We start from the raw sequence: 17,198 nt of genomic DNA, 5'->3' as shown, positions 1-17,198 counted from the left end.
AATGCCCATTGCAGCCTGATTCTGAGGCACCCACTCCTTAGCAACCCTGGCAACTACAGGCTCTAACAAGAGCCTGTGCCAGAATTCCTATGCTCTGGCCACTCCCTTCCAGCCTTCCTGAAGGCTGTGGTCTCCCAGGCCTCAGCACAGGCCAGGCATCTTGGGAAATGTCAGATGGGGAGCTGGGGTTCCCTGGAGGTAGTCAGGCCAAGGCAGGCCAGAAATGGCTACTGAGCCCACTGCAGGCTGTGTAATCCTGGGCTAATTACCGCCTCTCTCTGGGACTCAAGGCTCTCCTCTGTGTTAGGCAAGGACTCTAGGATCTGCCGTTAGGAGGATCTGGATGCTGAGAGGTATCTCCCCTCCCTGGAACCCTCAGGGAAGAGGGCACTGCACTGTCTGCCAGCCCTTGAGTCTCCAGGAGTGGAGATTAGCTGTGGCCAGTATCCAGGGTAAGCGTGAGGGGATCAGGGAGAGTGGTGGCCTCAGCAGGCCAGGGATTAGCAGATGATACTCCACCCTCAGCCCCTGCAGGACGGCAGGCTCCCAGAAAAGCCAGGCTGTGAGTGCCCAAGGCCAGCACCCCAAAGCCCTGGGGCCTGCCCACCATCCTGGTCACAACCATTAGAGACAGACCCCCAAGGTGAGGAAACCCCAGGAGATCCTAACTTATTTGCATATATTGGCATGTGCTTTGCATATACCTGCCCAGGGGCTGAACCTGATGGGTCTTGGAGCCCCTCCTGTGAAATTCTTGTAGGATTTGTTTCCCCAGTTGCTCCTCCTCCAGTGCTCCATACAGCTTCCAGAACAGCATTCCTAACTGCTACCCCTTACAAAAAACCTTCCCAGAGTTGACTCCACTCACCACCCCACCCCCAATTTATTTCTTGACTCTTTTAAAGTTATAAAACAGAAGAAATACAGAAAGTGAATAAATATCTAATGTAACTAATAATTTACAAAATGAGACCCCGTATAACTACCACCCACCCTGGTTAAGACATGGAGTACTACTTTTAAAACAGTTTAGCAGTTTCTTAAAAAATGAAACAGAAATGTACCATATGATTGGGTCATCTGGAAGATTCTACCCCAGGAGGCTTCCCAAGAGAAATGAAAGTATATTGTGAGGCACGATGGCTCACACCTGTAATCCCAGCACTTTGGGAGGCTGAGGTGAGCAGATCACTTGAGGTTGGGAGTTTGAGACCAGCCTGGCCAACATGGTGAAAACCTGTCTCTACTGAAAATACAAAAATTAGCTGTGCGTGGTGGTGCAAGCCTGTAATCCCAGCTACTCAGGACATTGAGGCAGGAGAATCGCTTGAACCTGGGAGGCGGAGGTTGCAGTGAGCCGAGATCGCAGCATCGCACTCCAGTCTGGGCGGCAAGAGCAAGACTCCGTCTCAAAAAAAAAAGGTATATATCTTCACAAAGACTTGCACACAAATGTTCATAGCAACATGATGTATCGCCAAAAAGTGGAAACAACCTGTGTCCACTGATGAGTGGATAAACTGTGGTGCGTCTATACCATGCAATACTCTTGGGCAATGAAAAGAAATGAAGTTCTGATACAAGCTATGAGGTGGATGAACCTCATAAAACATTACGCTACATCAAAGAAGCCAGATGTGAAAACTCACATATTGTATGACCCATTTATATAAAATGTCCAGGAAAGACAAATCTATAGACACAGAAAGCAGATGTGTGGTTGCCTGGGACTGGGGTGTACGAATGAAGAGTGGTTATCATCTGGCGTGAGGGGTCTTACTGGGGCAATGGGAATGTTCTAAAACCAGATGTGGTAAGAGTTGCACAGTTCAGTCAATGTGTTAAAAATCATGAGTTAGGCCGGGGCGGTGGCTCACGCCTGTAATTCCAGCCCTTTGGGAACCCCGAGTGGGTGGATTGCTTGAACCCGGGAGTTCGAGACCGGCCTGGGAAACATGGCGAAACCCTGTCTCTACAAAAAATATGAAAATTAAATGGGCATGGTGGCATGTGCCTGTGGTCACAGCTACTTGGGAGGCTGAGGTGGGATAATCACTTCAGCTCAGAAGGTCGAGGCTGCGGTGAGCTATGATCACGCCACTGCACTCCAGCCTGGGTGATAGAGTGACACCCTGTCTTAAATAAATAAATAAATAATAAGTAATATAAAAGTCATTGAGTTGTATACTTACCATGGGTGAATTTTATGGCATATATATTCCCATAAGCTTGTTTTGAAAAATAGATGCCAGCCAAGTTAGTAAAAGAAAGCAAGACATTGGCCCTGCCAGTCCCTAGAAGCTTCCACATATGCCTTCCCAATTACAACCCCCAACCCAGCAAGAAGGAACCACTCTCCCATCTTGTAGTACAACCTGTGCTTTTATTTATGGGCAACTATGGAAAACTTTATTTAACAACTCTAGGCTTTATAGAAAACTAGAGGTGGCAAATGTACTTGTGTGTGTAGCCATAGACAGGACAGACTAATTTTGCCTTTTGGAAATTTTGTATGCATGGATCACTGGGGTCTTCTTTTGAATCTGGCTTCTTTCTCTCCATATATATGCACATGAGATTCATCCAAACTTTAGCCACTGTGTGTGGCTGTGTTTTGCTCATTTTCCCCACCCTAGAGCCCACTACTGTTCCCTCAGGCTCATCTAATTTTCCCTCCTTCCCACTCTGCAGGGGCTCCAACTGCCTCTAAGTTGCCCAATCTCAGGACGCATTTCAAGTCTCAGCTCAGACAGTGGCCCCTTGGATCATTCCCTCACCCCAACACAGCCACTACTCTTGGCTTTCACCTCACCCCATGCTTCTGCTTCTCCATCCCCATCCCTGGCAGCTCCTTCAGCCTCCTTTACCAGCTCCTGCTCTTTTTGCATCCTCTGAGTGAGCCCAAGTGTTCCAGGTGCCACCTCTGGTCGTCTTTGTTTCCTTGGGTTTCCGAGGTGATATCAGTCAGTCCTGTGGCTTTAAGCATCATCTGCAAGCTGAGGCCTCCAAAATTTCTATGTCCTGTAGACCTCTCCCTAAGTCACACACACACACACACACACACACACACACACACACACACACACACACACATTTCAACCTGGATGTCTCTCAGACTTTTTTTTTTTTTTTTTTTTTTTTGCTTAGGCTGGAGTGCAGTGGTGTGATCTTGGCTCACTGCAACATCCACCTGCCGGGTTCAGGCAATTCTCCTGCCTCAGCCTCCAGAGCAGCTGGGATTATAGGCACCTGCCACCACACCCGACTGATTTTTGTATTTTTAGTAGAGATGGAGTTTTGCCATGTTGGCCAGGCTGGTCTTGAACTCCTGACCTCAGGTGATCCACCTGCTTTGGCCTCCCAAAGTGCTAGGATTACAGGCGTGAGCCACTGCACCCAGCCTCTCTCAGACATCTTAACAAAGTAGTGCTCATGATTTTCCCTCCAAAATTCTTCCTCCAAACTTCCAGCCCCAGGCTTCTTCTTTTCAGTACATGTGTAAACCAGCCTGGGGTGGTTTACTGGTTCACCCACTAAACCAGCTACCCAGTTTCCCAGGGTGAGCCCCTCAATGCCCCCCTTTTTCCTCCCCTTTCCCTTCTATCTGTACTCCTACCAGCATAGTCCAAGCCCCATCATCCCTCCCGTCAGGCTGCAGGCAAGGGCGAATGTCACCTGTGTTACTCTCAGGCCCAAGCAGAGCAGAAGGGCTTGCTGCTGTTCCTTGGGGAGGAGCTCTGACCCCTGCAGCCTGGCATATTTGTAGGGAAGGGTCAGGGAGTACATTGAGCTTTACCGTTGGGGTCTGGCCTTGCTGGCAGAAAGAACTTTCTTGTGAATCACTTGCCATGTAGAGGTTGCATTATCAGAGGTCTTGAAGCCCAACACTGGAGGGGAAGCCAGGGGTCATCCAGTCACCAATCAGCTTGTCCCTCCGCAGCCTCCTGACCAGTTTCCTGTTTCCATGCTTGCCTGCTACACAGAGCCACACAGATCATGCCCAGCCCCTGTTCAAAACCATCATCTAAAACTACACTCCTTCCTGTGGCCTACAGTCTCACAACATCTGCCCCTGCCCTCTGTCAACCTCATCTCCCACCACTCTCCCCTGCACCCGCTAAGCTCCAGGCTCCCCGGGTCCCATTCTGCTCCTCAAGGCTCATTCCAGCCTCAGAACCTTTCTCGTTGCAGTGTCCTTGGCCTGGAGCATCACTCACCCAGCTTTTTTCACAGCTGAGTCTTTCTTACTTTTCATGTCTCAGTTCAAATATACATCCACCTCGCCATAGGGGCCTGCCTACCTGCCCCCACTGCCCTCCACAACATGCTTCTGCCCTGTTTGTTTCTTTTATGGCACTTAGCATAATTTGCAATATTCTTTATTTGTCAGTAATCTCCTCCATTGGAATGTAAGCTCCATGAGGACAGGGCCTATGTCTGTCTTGCTCAGTGTGCCAAGGCTGGCACACTGCCAGGCACAAAGGAAGAGCTCTAGGCCAGGTGCAGGGGCTTACATCTGTAATCCCAATACTATGAGAGGCTGAGGCAGGAGGATTGCTTGTATCCAGGAGTTTGAGAGGTTGAGGCTGCAATGAGCTGTGATTGCACCACTTCACTTAGCCTGAGTGACAGAGAGAGACTGTGGCTTAAAAAAAAAAAAAAAAAAAAAAAAGGAAAGGAAAGGAAGAACTCTAGAAATGGTGTGGATAATTAAGTCAAGTCCTGCCCTTTGCCAAATATCTCTCAGGGCCACCACACTGAGCCCCTCTTCCTTGGGCCCTGTCCCTTGCACCCTCTCCTCCTAGATCTCTGTATCCCTTCAAGTGTCCAGCCTCAGTTCACAGGGCAGGTCAGATGCCTCAGTCATCTGCCGGGTCTTGGATCCATCCTCAAGGCCCAGGCCTGGGACACAGCCTTTCTGGCAGAGCCCAAGGCAGGGCTGCTGAGACCCTGCCCAGAGAAGACTCTAAGCCGGAAAGAACCTGCCTGCGTCCTGGCCTGGGGTCTGGAGAGTTGGGGTACACCTCTTGCCACTGCTGAGTGGGAGCTGACAAGCCCCTGCTACCATGAGGAGTCTCCAGGCATCACATGGGAACTCCAAGCTGTTATTCTCCCATCAGCCACTCCGTGTCTTGGCCAAGGTGTTTGGGAAGCCAGGCCCCTGGTAAGCCAGGCAGGTCCCCTGGCAACCCATGGTGCTCCAAACCTGGGCCATGCAGGAGCCCTTCCCTGGGGCCCACATCCTTGCTGGACCCTGGGAGTTGGGGGGTGCTGCTGATTTCCTGGGCATCAACAGCCTCTTTTCTCCCCCGCCCCCATTCAGCACCTGCTAATCCTTTGCACACGGCCCAGCTACTGCCAATTAATCTTCCTTGTGTCTGAGGGGCCAGCTACGAGTGGCAGCAAGAAGGCAATTCCTGGCTGGCGGTTGGCATCTAAGCAGGTAACTCAGGGTGAGGTGGAGGCTCGGTGGGACCCCGAGGGGATCCCCATGTTCTCCCTCTAGAAAGGCATTTAGGTAGGACCAAACTGGCACGGTGGGAAACCTGTGGCTTCCCTCTGTCTGGTGGAGCTCGGACTTCAGCGGGCATCAGAATTTTCAGGACAGCTTGTACAATGCAAATTCCTAGGTCCCCCAGGAGGACTTGGGGGACCTAGGAATCTATATTTTCACTAGCTCTCCAGAAGACTCTGGAAATGCTGGTGGTGCAACACCATGGCTCGCCGAGCTGCCACTCGTGGGTCCCCCTTCCCACCTGAGCCTCCCTCATCAAAGTGCAGTCAGCAGGGACACGGGTGAAAGATGGGAGGGACCTGCAAAAATTCTCATTTAGGAGGAAAAAGAAAAATGGGGGATCGGGGAGGCTTCCTTAGTCATTTCCAGAAGGTTTAGAAATGCAAGCGAGAATTGCTGCCTGCTGGGAAGGGTCTACAGGCCTGGCCCGCGGAAGAGGCCAACACTCGGCAAATGCCACGACTACCTGGGAATACATGTGGGGCAGCTGGAATCGGGCAGACCTGAGTGTAAACTCAAGTTGGCCACTGCTGGCTGTGCTGCTTCAGGCGATTCTGTTGACCTTTCTGTGCTACATAATGAAAATTCTTATTTTACTGAGTGCAGGGGCGGGGCGGGGCGTGGTGGTGAGAGCGAGGATGAGTATGATCACGGGTAGAATGCACTTAGCTCAGCTCTGGCTCTTGGGGCTGCCTGGGGCTGGCTGGGGTCAGTGAAATCTGCTATCCCAACATATGAGCTCTGGCAGTCCCGACCTGGGAAAACATTGTGTCTGTGCCCCCACCTTCAGGGAAATGGAAGACCAGAGGGGTCATGTCTGGCCCAAGTTCATTTTTTGGGAGGCTGAGCCAGGGATCTGACACTTAGAGATGTGTTCCCACCACAGCCTCTCGTGGGAGAGGCTGGGCTGCTGATGCCAGAGTGGGAACAGAGGTCAGGGCTGTAAGTAAGAGGACAGGCAGCACAGCCGCCGGCTCTGGGGAGCTGGGCTTGGGGGCAAGGATCCTGGGCCTGGGCTGCTCTCTTCAGCTGGGGCCAGGGTCCCTGGCAGAAAGGGGCATACAGACCCTCTGCCAAAGCCCGGGTTGCCCATGGCTGGGAGAGGGGTGGGGCACACTCATGTGGGGCAAGAACACATCTAGGGCTAGGAGTTAGCACACACTGACCTGCACGCTGCGCACTGGCCAGGCCATCCTGCAGGGGTTCAGTCATAAGGGCTGGGGCTCCCCATTCCCCAAGGAGAAATCAACCAGAAACAACCTGTACTTAAGGTAGGACTGAAATAACACAGTATATCATGAAAAAAGGCTTACCTGGCATTTTATCTTTTTCTTTCTTTCTTTTTTTAAAATATAGCACTATAAGCATTTTATTTTAGTTTTGAGACAGGGTCTCACTCTGTCGACCAGGCTGGAGTGCAATGGTTGAGTGCAATCTCCACCTTTTGGGCTCCGGTGATTCTCGTGCCTCAGCCTCCCGAGTAACTGGTACTACAGGCACGTGCCACCACGCTGGGCTAATTTTTTGTATTTTTGGTAGAGACAGGGTTTCATCATGTTGCCCAGGCTGGTCTCGAACTCCTGAGCTCAAGCGATCTGCCTGCCTCAGCCTCCTGAAGTGCTGGCATTGCAGGTGTGAGCCACACCATGCCCAGCCTTTTTGTTTGTCTGTTTGTTTTTGAGAAGGAGTCTTGCTCTGTCGCCCAGGCAGGCTGGAGTGCAGTGGCACGATCTCGGCTCACTGCAACCTCTGCCTCCCGGGTTCAAGTGATTCTCCCACCTCAGCCTCCGGAGTAGCTGGGATTACAAGTGCACACCACCACACCCAGCTAATTTTTGTATTTTTAGTGGAGATGGGGTTTCACCATGTTGGCTAGGCTGATCTCGAACTCCTGACCTCTGGTGATCTGCCTGCCTTCACTTCCCAAAGTGCTGGGATTACAGGCGTGAGCTACCACAACAGGCCCATTTTTTTTTCTTTTTTTGAGACAGGATCTTGCTTTGTTACCCAGGCAGAAGTGCAGTGGCGTGATCACTGAAGCCTCGACCCCTTGCCTCAGCCTCCTGAGTAGCTGGGACTACAGGCGCACACCACCATAACAGGCTTTTTTTTTTTTTTTAAATAGAGACAGGGTCTTGATATGTTGCCCACAGTGGTCTCGAACTCCTGAGCTCAAGTGATCCTCCCATCTTGGCCTCCCAAAGTGCTGGGATCACAGGCATGAGCCTCTGCACCCAGCCCATTTTATCTTAAAAATTAAAAAATGATGAACATAGGTTAAGTTTATCTTAAGACAGATTTTCCACTCATGTAATTACTCATAATGAATATTTTTACTTATAATGAGATTATGTAGTACATGCATATTACACAATTAGTGTTTTCATTTGATACCATGTAATAGTCATAGTCAACATTTATTAAGCCCTCGGCATGTGCCAGTCACTGTTCTGAGTATGTTACATTTATTATTATTATTTTTTTTTTGAGACAGGATCTCACTCTGTCACCCAGGCTGGAGTGCAGTGGCACGATCTTGGTTCACTGCAACCTCTACCTCCTGGGTTCAAGAGATTCTCATGCCTCAGCCTCCTGAGTAGCTGGGATTACAGGTGCCTGCAACCATGCCCAGCTAATTTTTGTATTTTTAGTAGACAAGGGGCTTCCCCATGTTGCCAGGCTGGTCTGGATCTCCTGACCACAAGTGATCCACCCACCTCAGCCTCCCAAAGTGCTGGGATTATAGGTGTGAGCCACTGCCCTTGGCCTGAGTATGTTACACTTATCAATTCATTTTATCCTCACAATTAGCCCATGAGGTAGGTACTATTAATATCCCCATTTTACAGACAAGCAAACTGAGGCACAGAGACATTAACTGATCTGCTCATGACTTGACTTCAGAGCAGGCACATCTTCTTGCTAGCTCAATTAGACTGCTTCTTTCTTTTTAATGCCTCCATAATATTCTATTATTGGGTATAGTGTAACTTATTTAATACATGCCCCTCTTAGAGATGAACATTTAGTTACATGTAGGTACTTTCCAATAACCAGTCTCCTCTTGATGAATATTTGGGTGTTTTTCATCTTTTGCTATAACATTGTTGCAACCAGCTTCTTTGTACACATATATTTATGGCCTTGAGTAATTCTATAAGGTAAATACCTAGAGATATAATTGCAGAAATATATACACACACACATATCTGTGTGTATATATGTAATATGTATGTGTATATGTATATCAAATATATATATGTATGTGTATATATATTATATATTTTTTGAGACAGGGTCTCACTCTGTTGTGCAGGCTGGAGTACAGTGGTGCATTATGACCCACTGCTGCCTCGACCTCCTAGGCTCAAACGATCGTCCCACCTCAGCCTCCTGAGTAGCTGGGACTACAGGAGTGAGCCACTACACCTGGCTAATTTAAAAAATATTTTGTAGAGACGAGGGTCTTGCTGTCTTGCCCAGGCTAATCTCAAACTCCTGGATTCAAGCAATCGGCCCATCTCAGCCTCCCAAATTGCTGGGATTACAGGTGTGAGCCACCGCACCCAGTCAAAATGTTTTTAAAGTTGATGAAGGAAAAGGAAATGTACAACTCATAAGAGTGGCCCATAACTGGCGGGAGCTACTGTGAGTGCTCCAGGGAGGGCTAAGGACTCTGTCTCCTGCAGGCATCAGGATGTTGGGCTGGGTCCAGAGGGTGCTGCCTCAGCCCCCAGGGACCCCTCGGAAGACCAAGATGCAGGAGGAAGAGAAAGTGGAACCAGAGCCAGAGACGGAGGCGGAGGTGGAATCAGAACCGAATCCTGAGGAGGCCGAGACAGAGTCCGAGTCCATGGTGAGAGGTAGAGCGGGAGGAGGGGCAGGCCGGCCTCGCTGCTCAGGGTCTTCCCAGTTTGGGCCATCTGCTCTCCAGGGACTTTCTACAGCAGAAAAGGTTGGCATCAGAAGGAAAAGTGGGGGTCACAGGGTCCCACACTTGTTCGAGTGAGAAAACTCAGGTTCAGACAGTGGGTAGGGCTTGCCCAAGGCTAACATTTTCTGTAAAAGGATAGATAGTAAATATTTTAGGCTTTGTGAGTGATGCTATCTCTGTTAATTACTCAACTCTGCCATTATAGTGTGAAAACAGTTATAGGTAATGCATGAATGAATGAGCATAGCTGGGTTCCAATAAAATTTTATTTATAAAAACAAGCAATAGCCTAGATTTGGCCCACAGGTCGTATTTTGCCAACCTCTAGAGTTCAGAACAGAGCTACTCACAGGAGCCAGTCCATGAACTGTTTATTACTAGTCCATGATGATTAAACAGTTTGTACCAGAATGTAAATCTACTCTGTAGCTAAGTACACTGATTAGTTTAGTTGCTATTTATTTTGTACCAAGACTTTCTCAATGAAGGAAGCAGTGCATTGATAAACATTCTGGTGCAAACTGCTTAATCATCATGGACCAGTAACAGTTTGCAGACTGGCACAGATCCATGGACCACACTGTGGAGTATTTCTCCAGAACTTTTCCTCTGCAACCCATCCATTCAGGAGCTGGATGACAACTAATTCAGCAGCTCAATTCGACACATTTGATTTAGCTTCTAATTGATGCCAGGCCCTGTGGTCAGTGCTGAAAGCATAAAGATGAATAGGCATTGCCCCAGGGACTCAGCAGACAAGAGCCCAGCCAGTTCATTCTGCCAAGAGACACAGGTGGAGAGGAGGGAACGTGGTGAGTCTCAACATTGGCCTCAACTCTCCCCTTCTTGGGGAGCCAAATAAGTGTGTCAGACCAAACTATGGGAGCTCAGAAGAGGGAGAGTCATCTTAACTTTGGAGATTGGAGGCTGATGGGGGAGAGCTTCTTAGACGCAGAGGGTGGAGCAGAATTTTAACTGAGGGAGATGGAGAGGCTGGGCATTCCTGGCAGAGGAAAGGCTGTTACTAGAGAAGAGCAGGGTGTGTTTAGGAACCAGGTATAGGGTGTGCGTATGCATGTGTATATGTTGCATGTATATACACATATATGTACATATATGTGTGTAGTGTGCCCTTGATATGTCTGTGTGTGCACACATGTATTTGCACAATGGGTATGCATGACAATGTATGTGAACATGTATATGTACATGAATGCATGTATATGTGTTTGCACATATGTTTATGTGCACATGTATTAGTATGTCTGTGGTTCCATGTGCTTGTGTGACATGCTAGTGTGTATGTGTATGTATGTGTCTACATATTTCTGAGTATGTGAGTGTACTCATGTATTTCTATGTATCTGCATGTTTGTGCATCTGTGAATGTGTCATGTGTATGTGTATATACACATATTTGCCTGTCTCCACATGTGTATATATACACATTTTGTGTCTGTGCATGGATGTTCATGTATATTTAGGTGCAGAAACCTGTGTGTATATGCATGTCCATATGGACATGCTTCTGTGTATGTGCAAACATGCACATGTGTGTGACTGAGCATATGTGTGTATACTCATATTTCTGCACCTGTATACATCTGCAATGTACCTATGCATATGTGCATGTTGTGTGTCTGTACACCGGCAGTTATACGCATGTATGTATCTGTATGAATGCATGCGTGTATATGCACGTTTGCGTATGACTGTATGCACATATATGTGTGTTGGGGCATGCATGCATATGTACATACACGTGTATATGTACATATGTTTTTGCCTGTACGTGTGTGCACATGCACTTATTTTTGTGTCTGTGCATGTGTGTATATATGCATGTTGGTATTTGTGTGTCATTGTATACATGCATATGTATGTGTATATATGCTCACATTGTATGTCTGTTCATGTATGTATGTGCATGAGAGTGAGTATGCACACATTTATGTGTCTGTGTATGTATGTGCATGTATATTTGTTTGTACATACACATAAGTGCACGTAGTAGCAGGAGGTGTGGCTGCAGAGGCAGGTGAAAGGCAGATGGCAGAGGCCAAACTCCACCTAGCTACTAGGGAGGAATGGAAAGTTTGGGCCAGAAGGAGAGGGAGAGCACTGGCGGAGGATGAGGGGCATGGGCTCCTCTCACCTCCCTCTTCCCCTCAGCCAGCCCCAAGGCTTCATAACTATCTCTAAATGGTCCTTTCTCCTCTCAGGCCACTGAAGTGGGGCAGCCTCCTGGGGATGTTGTAGGCCTGGGAGGCTTGGAGGCCACCTTGGACCTTGGGGGCTGTGAGGGCCCCCAGCCCCAGATGAGGGGTTCCTGGGGCTAGGAGGAAGGGAGTATCCCAGGTGGAAGGTAAGGCCACCAGGATTTACAGAGACGATCCTGAGGAAAGAGTCGTTCAGGTCTTTTGTGGGGCAGGGATCCCTTGAGGGAGAATCAGGCTGCCCCTGTACAAACCAGGCTGGTCTCACCTAGGACTTACATGATCCTGTTCGAACCCTCTAGCCCCCCGAAGAGTCATTCAAGGAGGAGGAAGTGGCTGTGGCAGACCCAAGCCCTCAGGGTGAGTGCGAGTGCTGAAGCCCAGGCTGGCATGGCAGGGGGGCCCGCATTCTCCCCTCGGAGCCGCAGAGCCCACGAGGCTGGCGGACCCATTTCACAGATGAGGAAACTGAGACTCAGAGAAGCTAAGGGTGGGCTCCCAGAGACTTCAGTTGAGCTGAGCTGGAGCCTGGCTTTCTGACCCCTGGGAGTCTCTCTCCTCTCCCCTGACTTGATCTCCCCAAGCAGGGTAGAAATGGGCCTGTCTGAGGCCCTAGATCTGAAGGATGAGCGATTCTTTTCCAGAGACCAAGGAGGCTGCCCTTACTTCCACCATATCCCTCCGGGCCCAGGGCGCTGAGATTTCTGAAATGAACAGGTACTGCACCACCCTCCCCTCTCTTCAGGGCCAGCCCGCCTCCCAACTCCCCTCCCAGCTAGGGAGCCCTGGGGATGGGGGTGGGGATGGGCACTGCCCTTAGCTCTGCTGTCATTCTGGGGAAAGCCCTGGGACATCCTGGGAATTGGCTGAAGTGAGCTTCAGGTGGAGGGCGGGCTCTCCCTAAGTAAGCCTGAAGCTCCCAGTTTGTAATTTCTGCTGGAAATCCAGTCATGCATTCATCTCCATTCACCCTATTCATTCATTCCTTCACTCATTCATTCATTAGACTGTTAATTCACTCATTCATTCATTAGACTGTTAGCCCCTTGAGGGCAGGGCAATGTGACCAAAAGAAACAGTGGGTCAGAGCTGCATAGTGAGCGCCCCTGTACAGGGGGCCGGACCTTACTCAGTGCTCGGGTGAGATGCAGGCCCAATGGGGTCAGAGCTTCTGCTTTTCTCAGAAAAGCCAGAAATCCAGGCTTTTGCATGGAATCTCCCAGTTGGCTCAGATATTTCAGACCATGGTGCTTGGGGCCTGAGCAGGGCTGGGGCTGGGCTGGCCTCAGGCAGGGAGGCTGTGACCTTCACATTTAGGCTGCTCAGCCTGTGCCACAGCATTACACCTGCAGCAAACCTTGGCCCTTTGGGAGCACAATGTGTGCTCAGAGCAGGACAGCAGGAGGCAGGAGGAGAGGGAAGTCAGCTGCTCTGTCCTAAGCATCCCATGGGGGGTGGGCTCTGAATGGCACCCGGTCTGCCTGGCCTCATGAAGCATCAGTATCCCCTATTTTTCAGAGAAGGACGTGGAGCTTTTTGGGGAGGTGATGGGTCTGAAGTCTCACAGTGGGGAGACAGTGGTTTAGGATTCAAGCCAAGTTCTTTTGGACACTGGACTGGCCTTGGGCCAGTGGTACATGTAGGTACTTTCCAATAACCACACCACACACATACAGATGACAGTGACACTCAGGGACAGAGACTCACCTAGTGTCTTGGGCCTCGAGGGCCTCATTGAGCTAGGGGAAGTTGAGGCCGGGCTGGTGTCTCTGTCCATCGCAGTCCCAGCCGCAGGGTACTGACCTGGCTCATGAAGGGCGTGGAGAAGGTGATCCCGCAGCCTGTTCACAGCATCACGGAGGACCCGGCTCAGGTACTGCTGGGGCTGGAGGCTGAAGGGGCCAGGTTGGAGAGGGGCTGTGGGGAGGCTGCCCTTGGGCTCCCTGCCCATGTCTGTCTATCTGTCCCTGGCAGATCCTGGGGCATGGCAGCACTGGGGACACAGGTAAGAACAAGGGGCAGGATGGCTTTTCAGCAGCAGGGCTGAGGGGCTGAGGGGCTGCTGGGATGGGCCCTGCCCCTTGGGAGCCTCTGCCCAGGCTGGATCTTCTCACCTGACTGACCCTGCTTTGAACCTGGGGTTGAGCTGAGCTCTCGGTGCCCACTCCAGGCTGCCCAGGGGGCTGGGGCAGGTCTCCCGCTGCTGACTGCCTTTCTGTATTTTCTGACCCTGCAGGGTGCACAGATGAACCCAATGAGGCCCTTGAGGCCCAAGACACTAGGTGAGTCCCTATCCCTGAGTGTCACTGTTGTCTGTATGTGTGGGTGGGAGGAACAGGTCCTTGGTTTCAGGAGCAGGGTCTGTTACCACCTCAGGGTGTGACCTTGGACATGCCTCCCGTCTCTTCTGGGCCTGTTTCCAGCCATAGAATGGGGACAGTGGACCGTGTGCTGCTCATGGTTTGTGGTGGGATGTCCCTGGGTGTTCCCAGGGATGACTGAGAGGTCCCTGGGTGGGGCCACCCTCTGAGAATAGGGAGGGGCAGGGATGAGCTCCTCACAGGTGGGCTTCATGTAGGTAGGCTCCGTGTGGAGCCTGGAAGTAGGGCTTGGATCACTGTGGGGGACATCAGGGTGCCTGGGCTGGCCTCAGTGTCTGACTTCTCAGAGCTGACTCAGGGAGGGGTGGCTGCCCCATCAGTAAGGGTGGCAGACTGGCAGGGGGACTGTGGCGAAGAGGGGAGCCAGGGAGCTCCGAGAAGGGGCCCTGCTCGGTTTCAACTGCCTCTTCCTTGCTGGCGTTTAGGCCCTGTGTGGCCAGATCCTCCAGGTTTTCAAGAGAAGCTAGAAATCTAGCTTTTTATGTAAAACCCTCAATTTTTAGTCAAGAAGTTTTCAGGACACTGTAGACTTCCAAAGTAAGCTTGAAGCTCCCAGTTTGTAGTTTCTGCTGGAAATCCAGAGACATGAATTCATTTCCATTCACCCCATTCATTCGTTCCTTCACTCATTCATTCATTAGACTGCTGGCTCCTTGAGGGCAGGGGCTTTTGTCCTGGTCGCTACTGAACCCTTGGTGCCCAGCACAGCACCTGCCACAGAGTGAGGACTCAGCACACATGGGACAAATGAATGCATGAATGAACACACGTATATATAATCACACACTTCATTCACTCATTCATTCATTCATTCATTCATTCCTTCAGCTCTCTCTCTGTGCCTTTTGGTCCTCTACTTCCTTCTGAGACATATGCAGCTGATTCCTGGGACCACTAAAGCAATTTAGGATAAGGGCGCCTAGAGGACTCACCAGCCTTCTTTTGGGCCATACTTGGGGGAACCGGTTGTCCTGGGAACATGGTGCTTCTCTGAAGAGAGTGGGGCTTCCCAGAGGCCAGATGGATTTGGGATCCAATGCTTGATCTTAGGACCAGCCACATAATTTATGGGGCCCAGGGCAAAATGCAAATGCAGGCCCCTTAAAAATTTTTTAAAAATGTTTTCAGACTGTGACAGCAGAGTATGAAACCAAAACCAGGTCCTTCTAAGTCTAAGGCTTTGTGTGATGGCACAGGTCACACTCCTGTACAGCCAGCCAGCCCCGTCTGTTCCAGTACAAGGAGCCCCCAGGGCTGCATTCAGGTCCTCAAGCGGCTCTTGCCTCTCCCCTGCTGCCCCAGGAGGCCATGGCTGTGGTTCCAGAGCCTGGTCCAGCCCTGGCTCAGAAATGGAGGCTGACAGGATTTCCCCACCCGCTTGGGGCCCTTTGAGAGTTTCCAGGACAAGGCCCCCACTGTGCAGAACAGGATTGGAGGGCACGGAATGGCTGGTTGAGGCCTGGCCCCGAGGTGGGCTGTTAGTGCACTGGCCGGTTCCCTCAGGGCGCTCTGCTGATCACTGGCCCCTCTGCAGGCCTGGGTTGCGGCTGCTTCTGTGGCTGGAGCAGAATCTGGACAGAGTGCTTCCTCAGCCCCCCAAATCCTCTGAGGTGAGCCAAGGAAGGGAGAGGCAGGGAGTTGAGTAAATGGGGGGGCTTCTGGGGCCCCAGGAGGGACTGCCTCCTCCAGCAGGCTGTCCCCACCCACCCCGGAACTCATGAGGGGGCGATGCCCCACTTTGGAGAGTCCTCTATGGGGAGGAGTGACTGTGAGAGGGGGCCGGGATTCAGAAGGAGAGACACCCCCCACCCCCATCCCCGGCTCACCCGCCTTAGGCCAGGACACAGCTGGTAGTGGCGGTTGGGGAAGCGCACAGAGCTTGCTATGGCCCATGACCTTGCGCCCTGTTTGTTACCCAGGTCTGGAGAGATGAGCCTGCAGTTGCTACAGGTGCTGCCTCAGACCCAGGTACAGGGAGGGGAGCTCGGGAGGGGGCTGCCTGGGATGGTCACGGGCTGGGCTCAGGGATCAACTGGGCCCTGGAGGATCCCCCAGAGGCCCTTAGCCCCCACCCAGACTAGGACGGGGTTCAGGGCTTGCCAGGAGCAGGCTGTTGGGGGGGACACCAGAATCCCCTCCCCAGTCCAGGCTGGGAAGCCAGTGTCCTGGAACAGACTTGTGGGTGTTGGGTAAGTCTCTTCCCCTCCCTGGGTCTCAGTTCCCTTGTCTGTCTGGTCTGTTTGAGGATAGGGATGGGCGAGGTGGTCCCAAAGGGCTCCCCATTCAGTCCTGTTAGCGACTCGAATCTGGCCCTGTGCCCTTGAGGGGTTGGAGGAAGCCCTCAAGGGATGGCGTCTCTAGCTCCTGCTTTCCCCGCTGCTTAGCGCCTCCAGGACGCCCCCAGGAAATGGGGCCCAAGCTGCAGGCCCGGGAGACCCCCTCCCTGCCCACACCCATCCCCCTGCAGCCCAAGGAGGAACCCAAGGAGGCACCAGCTCCAGAGCCCCAGCCCGGCTCCCAGGTCCAGACCTCCTCCCTGCCACCACCCAGGGACCCTGCCAGGTGAGCCACCCTCAATGCAGCGCCTCCCACCAGGGAGCAGGATGAGCACCTTGTCCCCGCCTAACACCCAACCTCCTGGAAACCTGGAAGAAAATTCAACTGGATGTGTGCAGGCTCCTTCCCAAGGCAGCCACATCAGCTTCGTGCCCTTTCCCGCATTTTCTATGCACGTCCAAGCTTTCAAGCTTTGGGTACTTTTCTTTTCTTCAACACACACCTGACAGGAGCAAACTATACATACTCGTCTGCACTTTGCTTTTTTGTTTGTTTGTTTTTTTGAGACCGAGTCTCGCTCTGTCTCCTAGGCTGGAATGCAGTGGTGCAATCTCTGCTCACTGCAACCTCTGCCTCCCGGGTTCAAGCGATTCTCCTGCCTCAGCCTCCTGAGTAGCTGGGATTACAGGTGCCCGGCTAACTTTTGTATTTTTAGTAGAGACGGGGTTTTGCCATGTTGGCCATGCTAGTCTCAAACTCCTGACCTCAAGCAATCAAGAGAGCCTTGGCCTCTCAAAGTGCCAGGATTATAGGCATGAGCCACCCGGTCCGGCCTGCTGCTTCTTCTTTTTTTTTCTTAACCTGAAAAATGTGTC

At 51.4% G+C, this 17,198-nt stretch overlaps 1 protein-coding gene across 5 annotated transcripts in view; it reads left to right on the top strand.

Annotated features, from left to right (window-relative positions):
• Positions 1-39: 39 nt before the first annotated feature.
• Positions 40-17,198, top strand: part of CNGB1 (cyclic nucleotide gated channel subunit beta 1) — a 93,181-nt gene continuing 76,022 nt past the window's right edge. The window contains exons 1-12 of one of the 5 annotated variants that reach the window (XM_054668423.2): positions 49-452; positions 1,266-1,422; positions 5,324-5,443; positions 9,205-9,371; positions 11,968-12,025; positions 12,310-12,382; positions 13,448-13,538; positions 13,640-13,670; positions 13,902-13,947; positions 15,581-15,656; positions 15,966-16,014; positions 16,431-16,608. In XM_054668423.2, coding sequence (XP_054524398.1) covers positions 9,213-9,371; positions 11,968-12,025; positions 12,310-12,382; positions 13,448-13,538; positions 13,640-13,670; positions 13,902-13,947; positions 15,581-15,656; positions 15,966-16,014; positions 16,431-16,608 — 761 coding nt within the window. In that variant the 5' untranslated portion in view covers positions 49-452; positions 1,266-1,422; positions 5,324-5,443; positions 9,205-9,212. Of the gene's footprint in view, positions 1,423-5,323; positions 5,444-9,204; positions 9,372-11,967; positions 12,026-12,309; positions 12,383-13,447; positions 13,539-13,639; positions 13,671-13,901; positions 13,948-15,580; positions 15,657-15,965; positions 16,015-16,430; positions 16,609-17,198 lie in introns of all 5 variants that reach the window. The other 4 variants (XM_063797183.1, XM_016929939.3, XM_063797184.1 and 1 more) reach the window with 4 other exon arrangements.

Source organism: Pan troglodytes, chromosome 18 (assembly GCF_028858775.2).
Source record: "Pan troglodytes isolate AG18354 chromosome 18, NHGRI_mPanTro3-v2.0_pri, whole genome shotgun sequence".
NCBI lineage: Eukaryota > Metazoa > Chordata > Mammalia > Primates > Hominidae > Pan > Pan troglodytes.
This window is presented reverse-complemented; position numbering and strand designations above follow the sequence as displayed.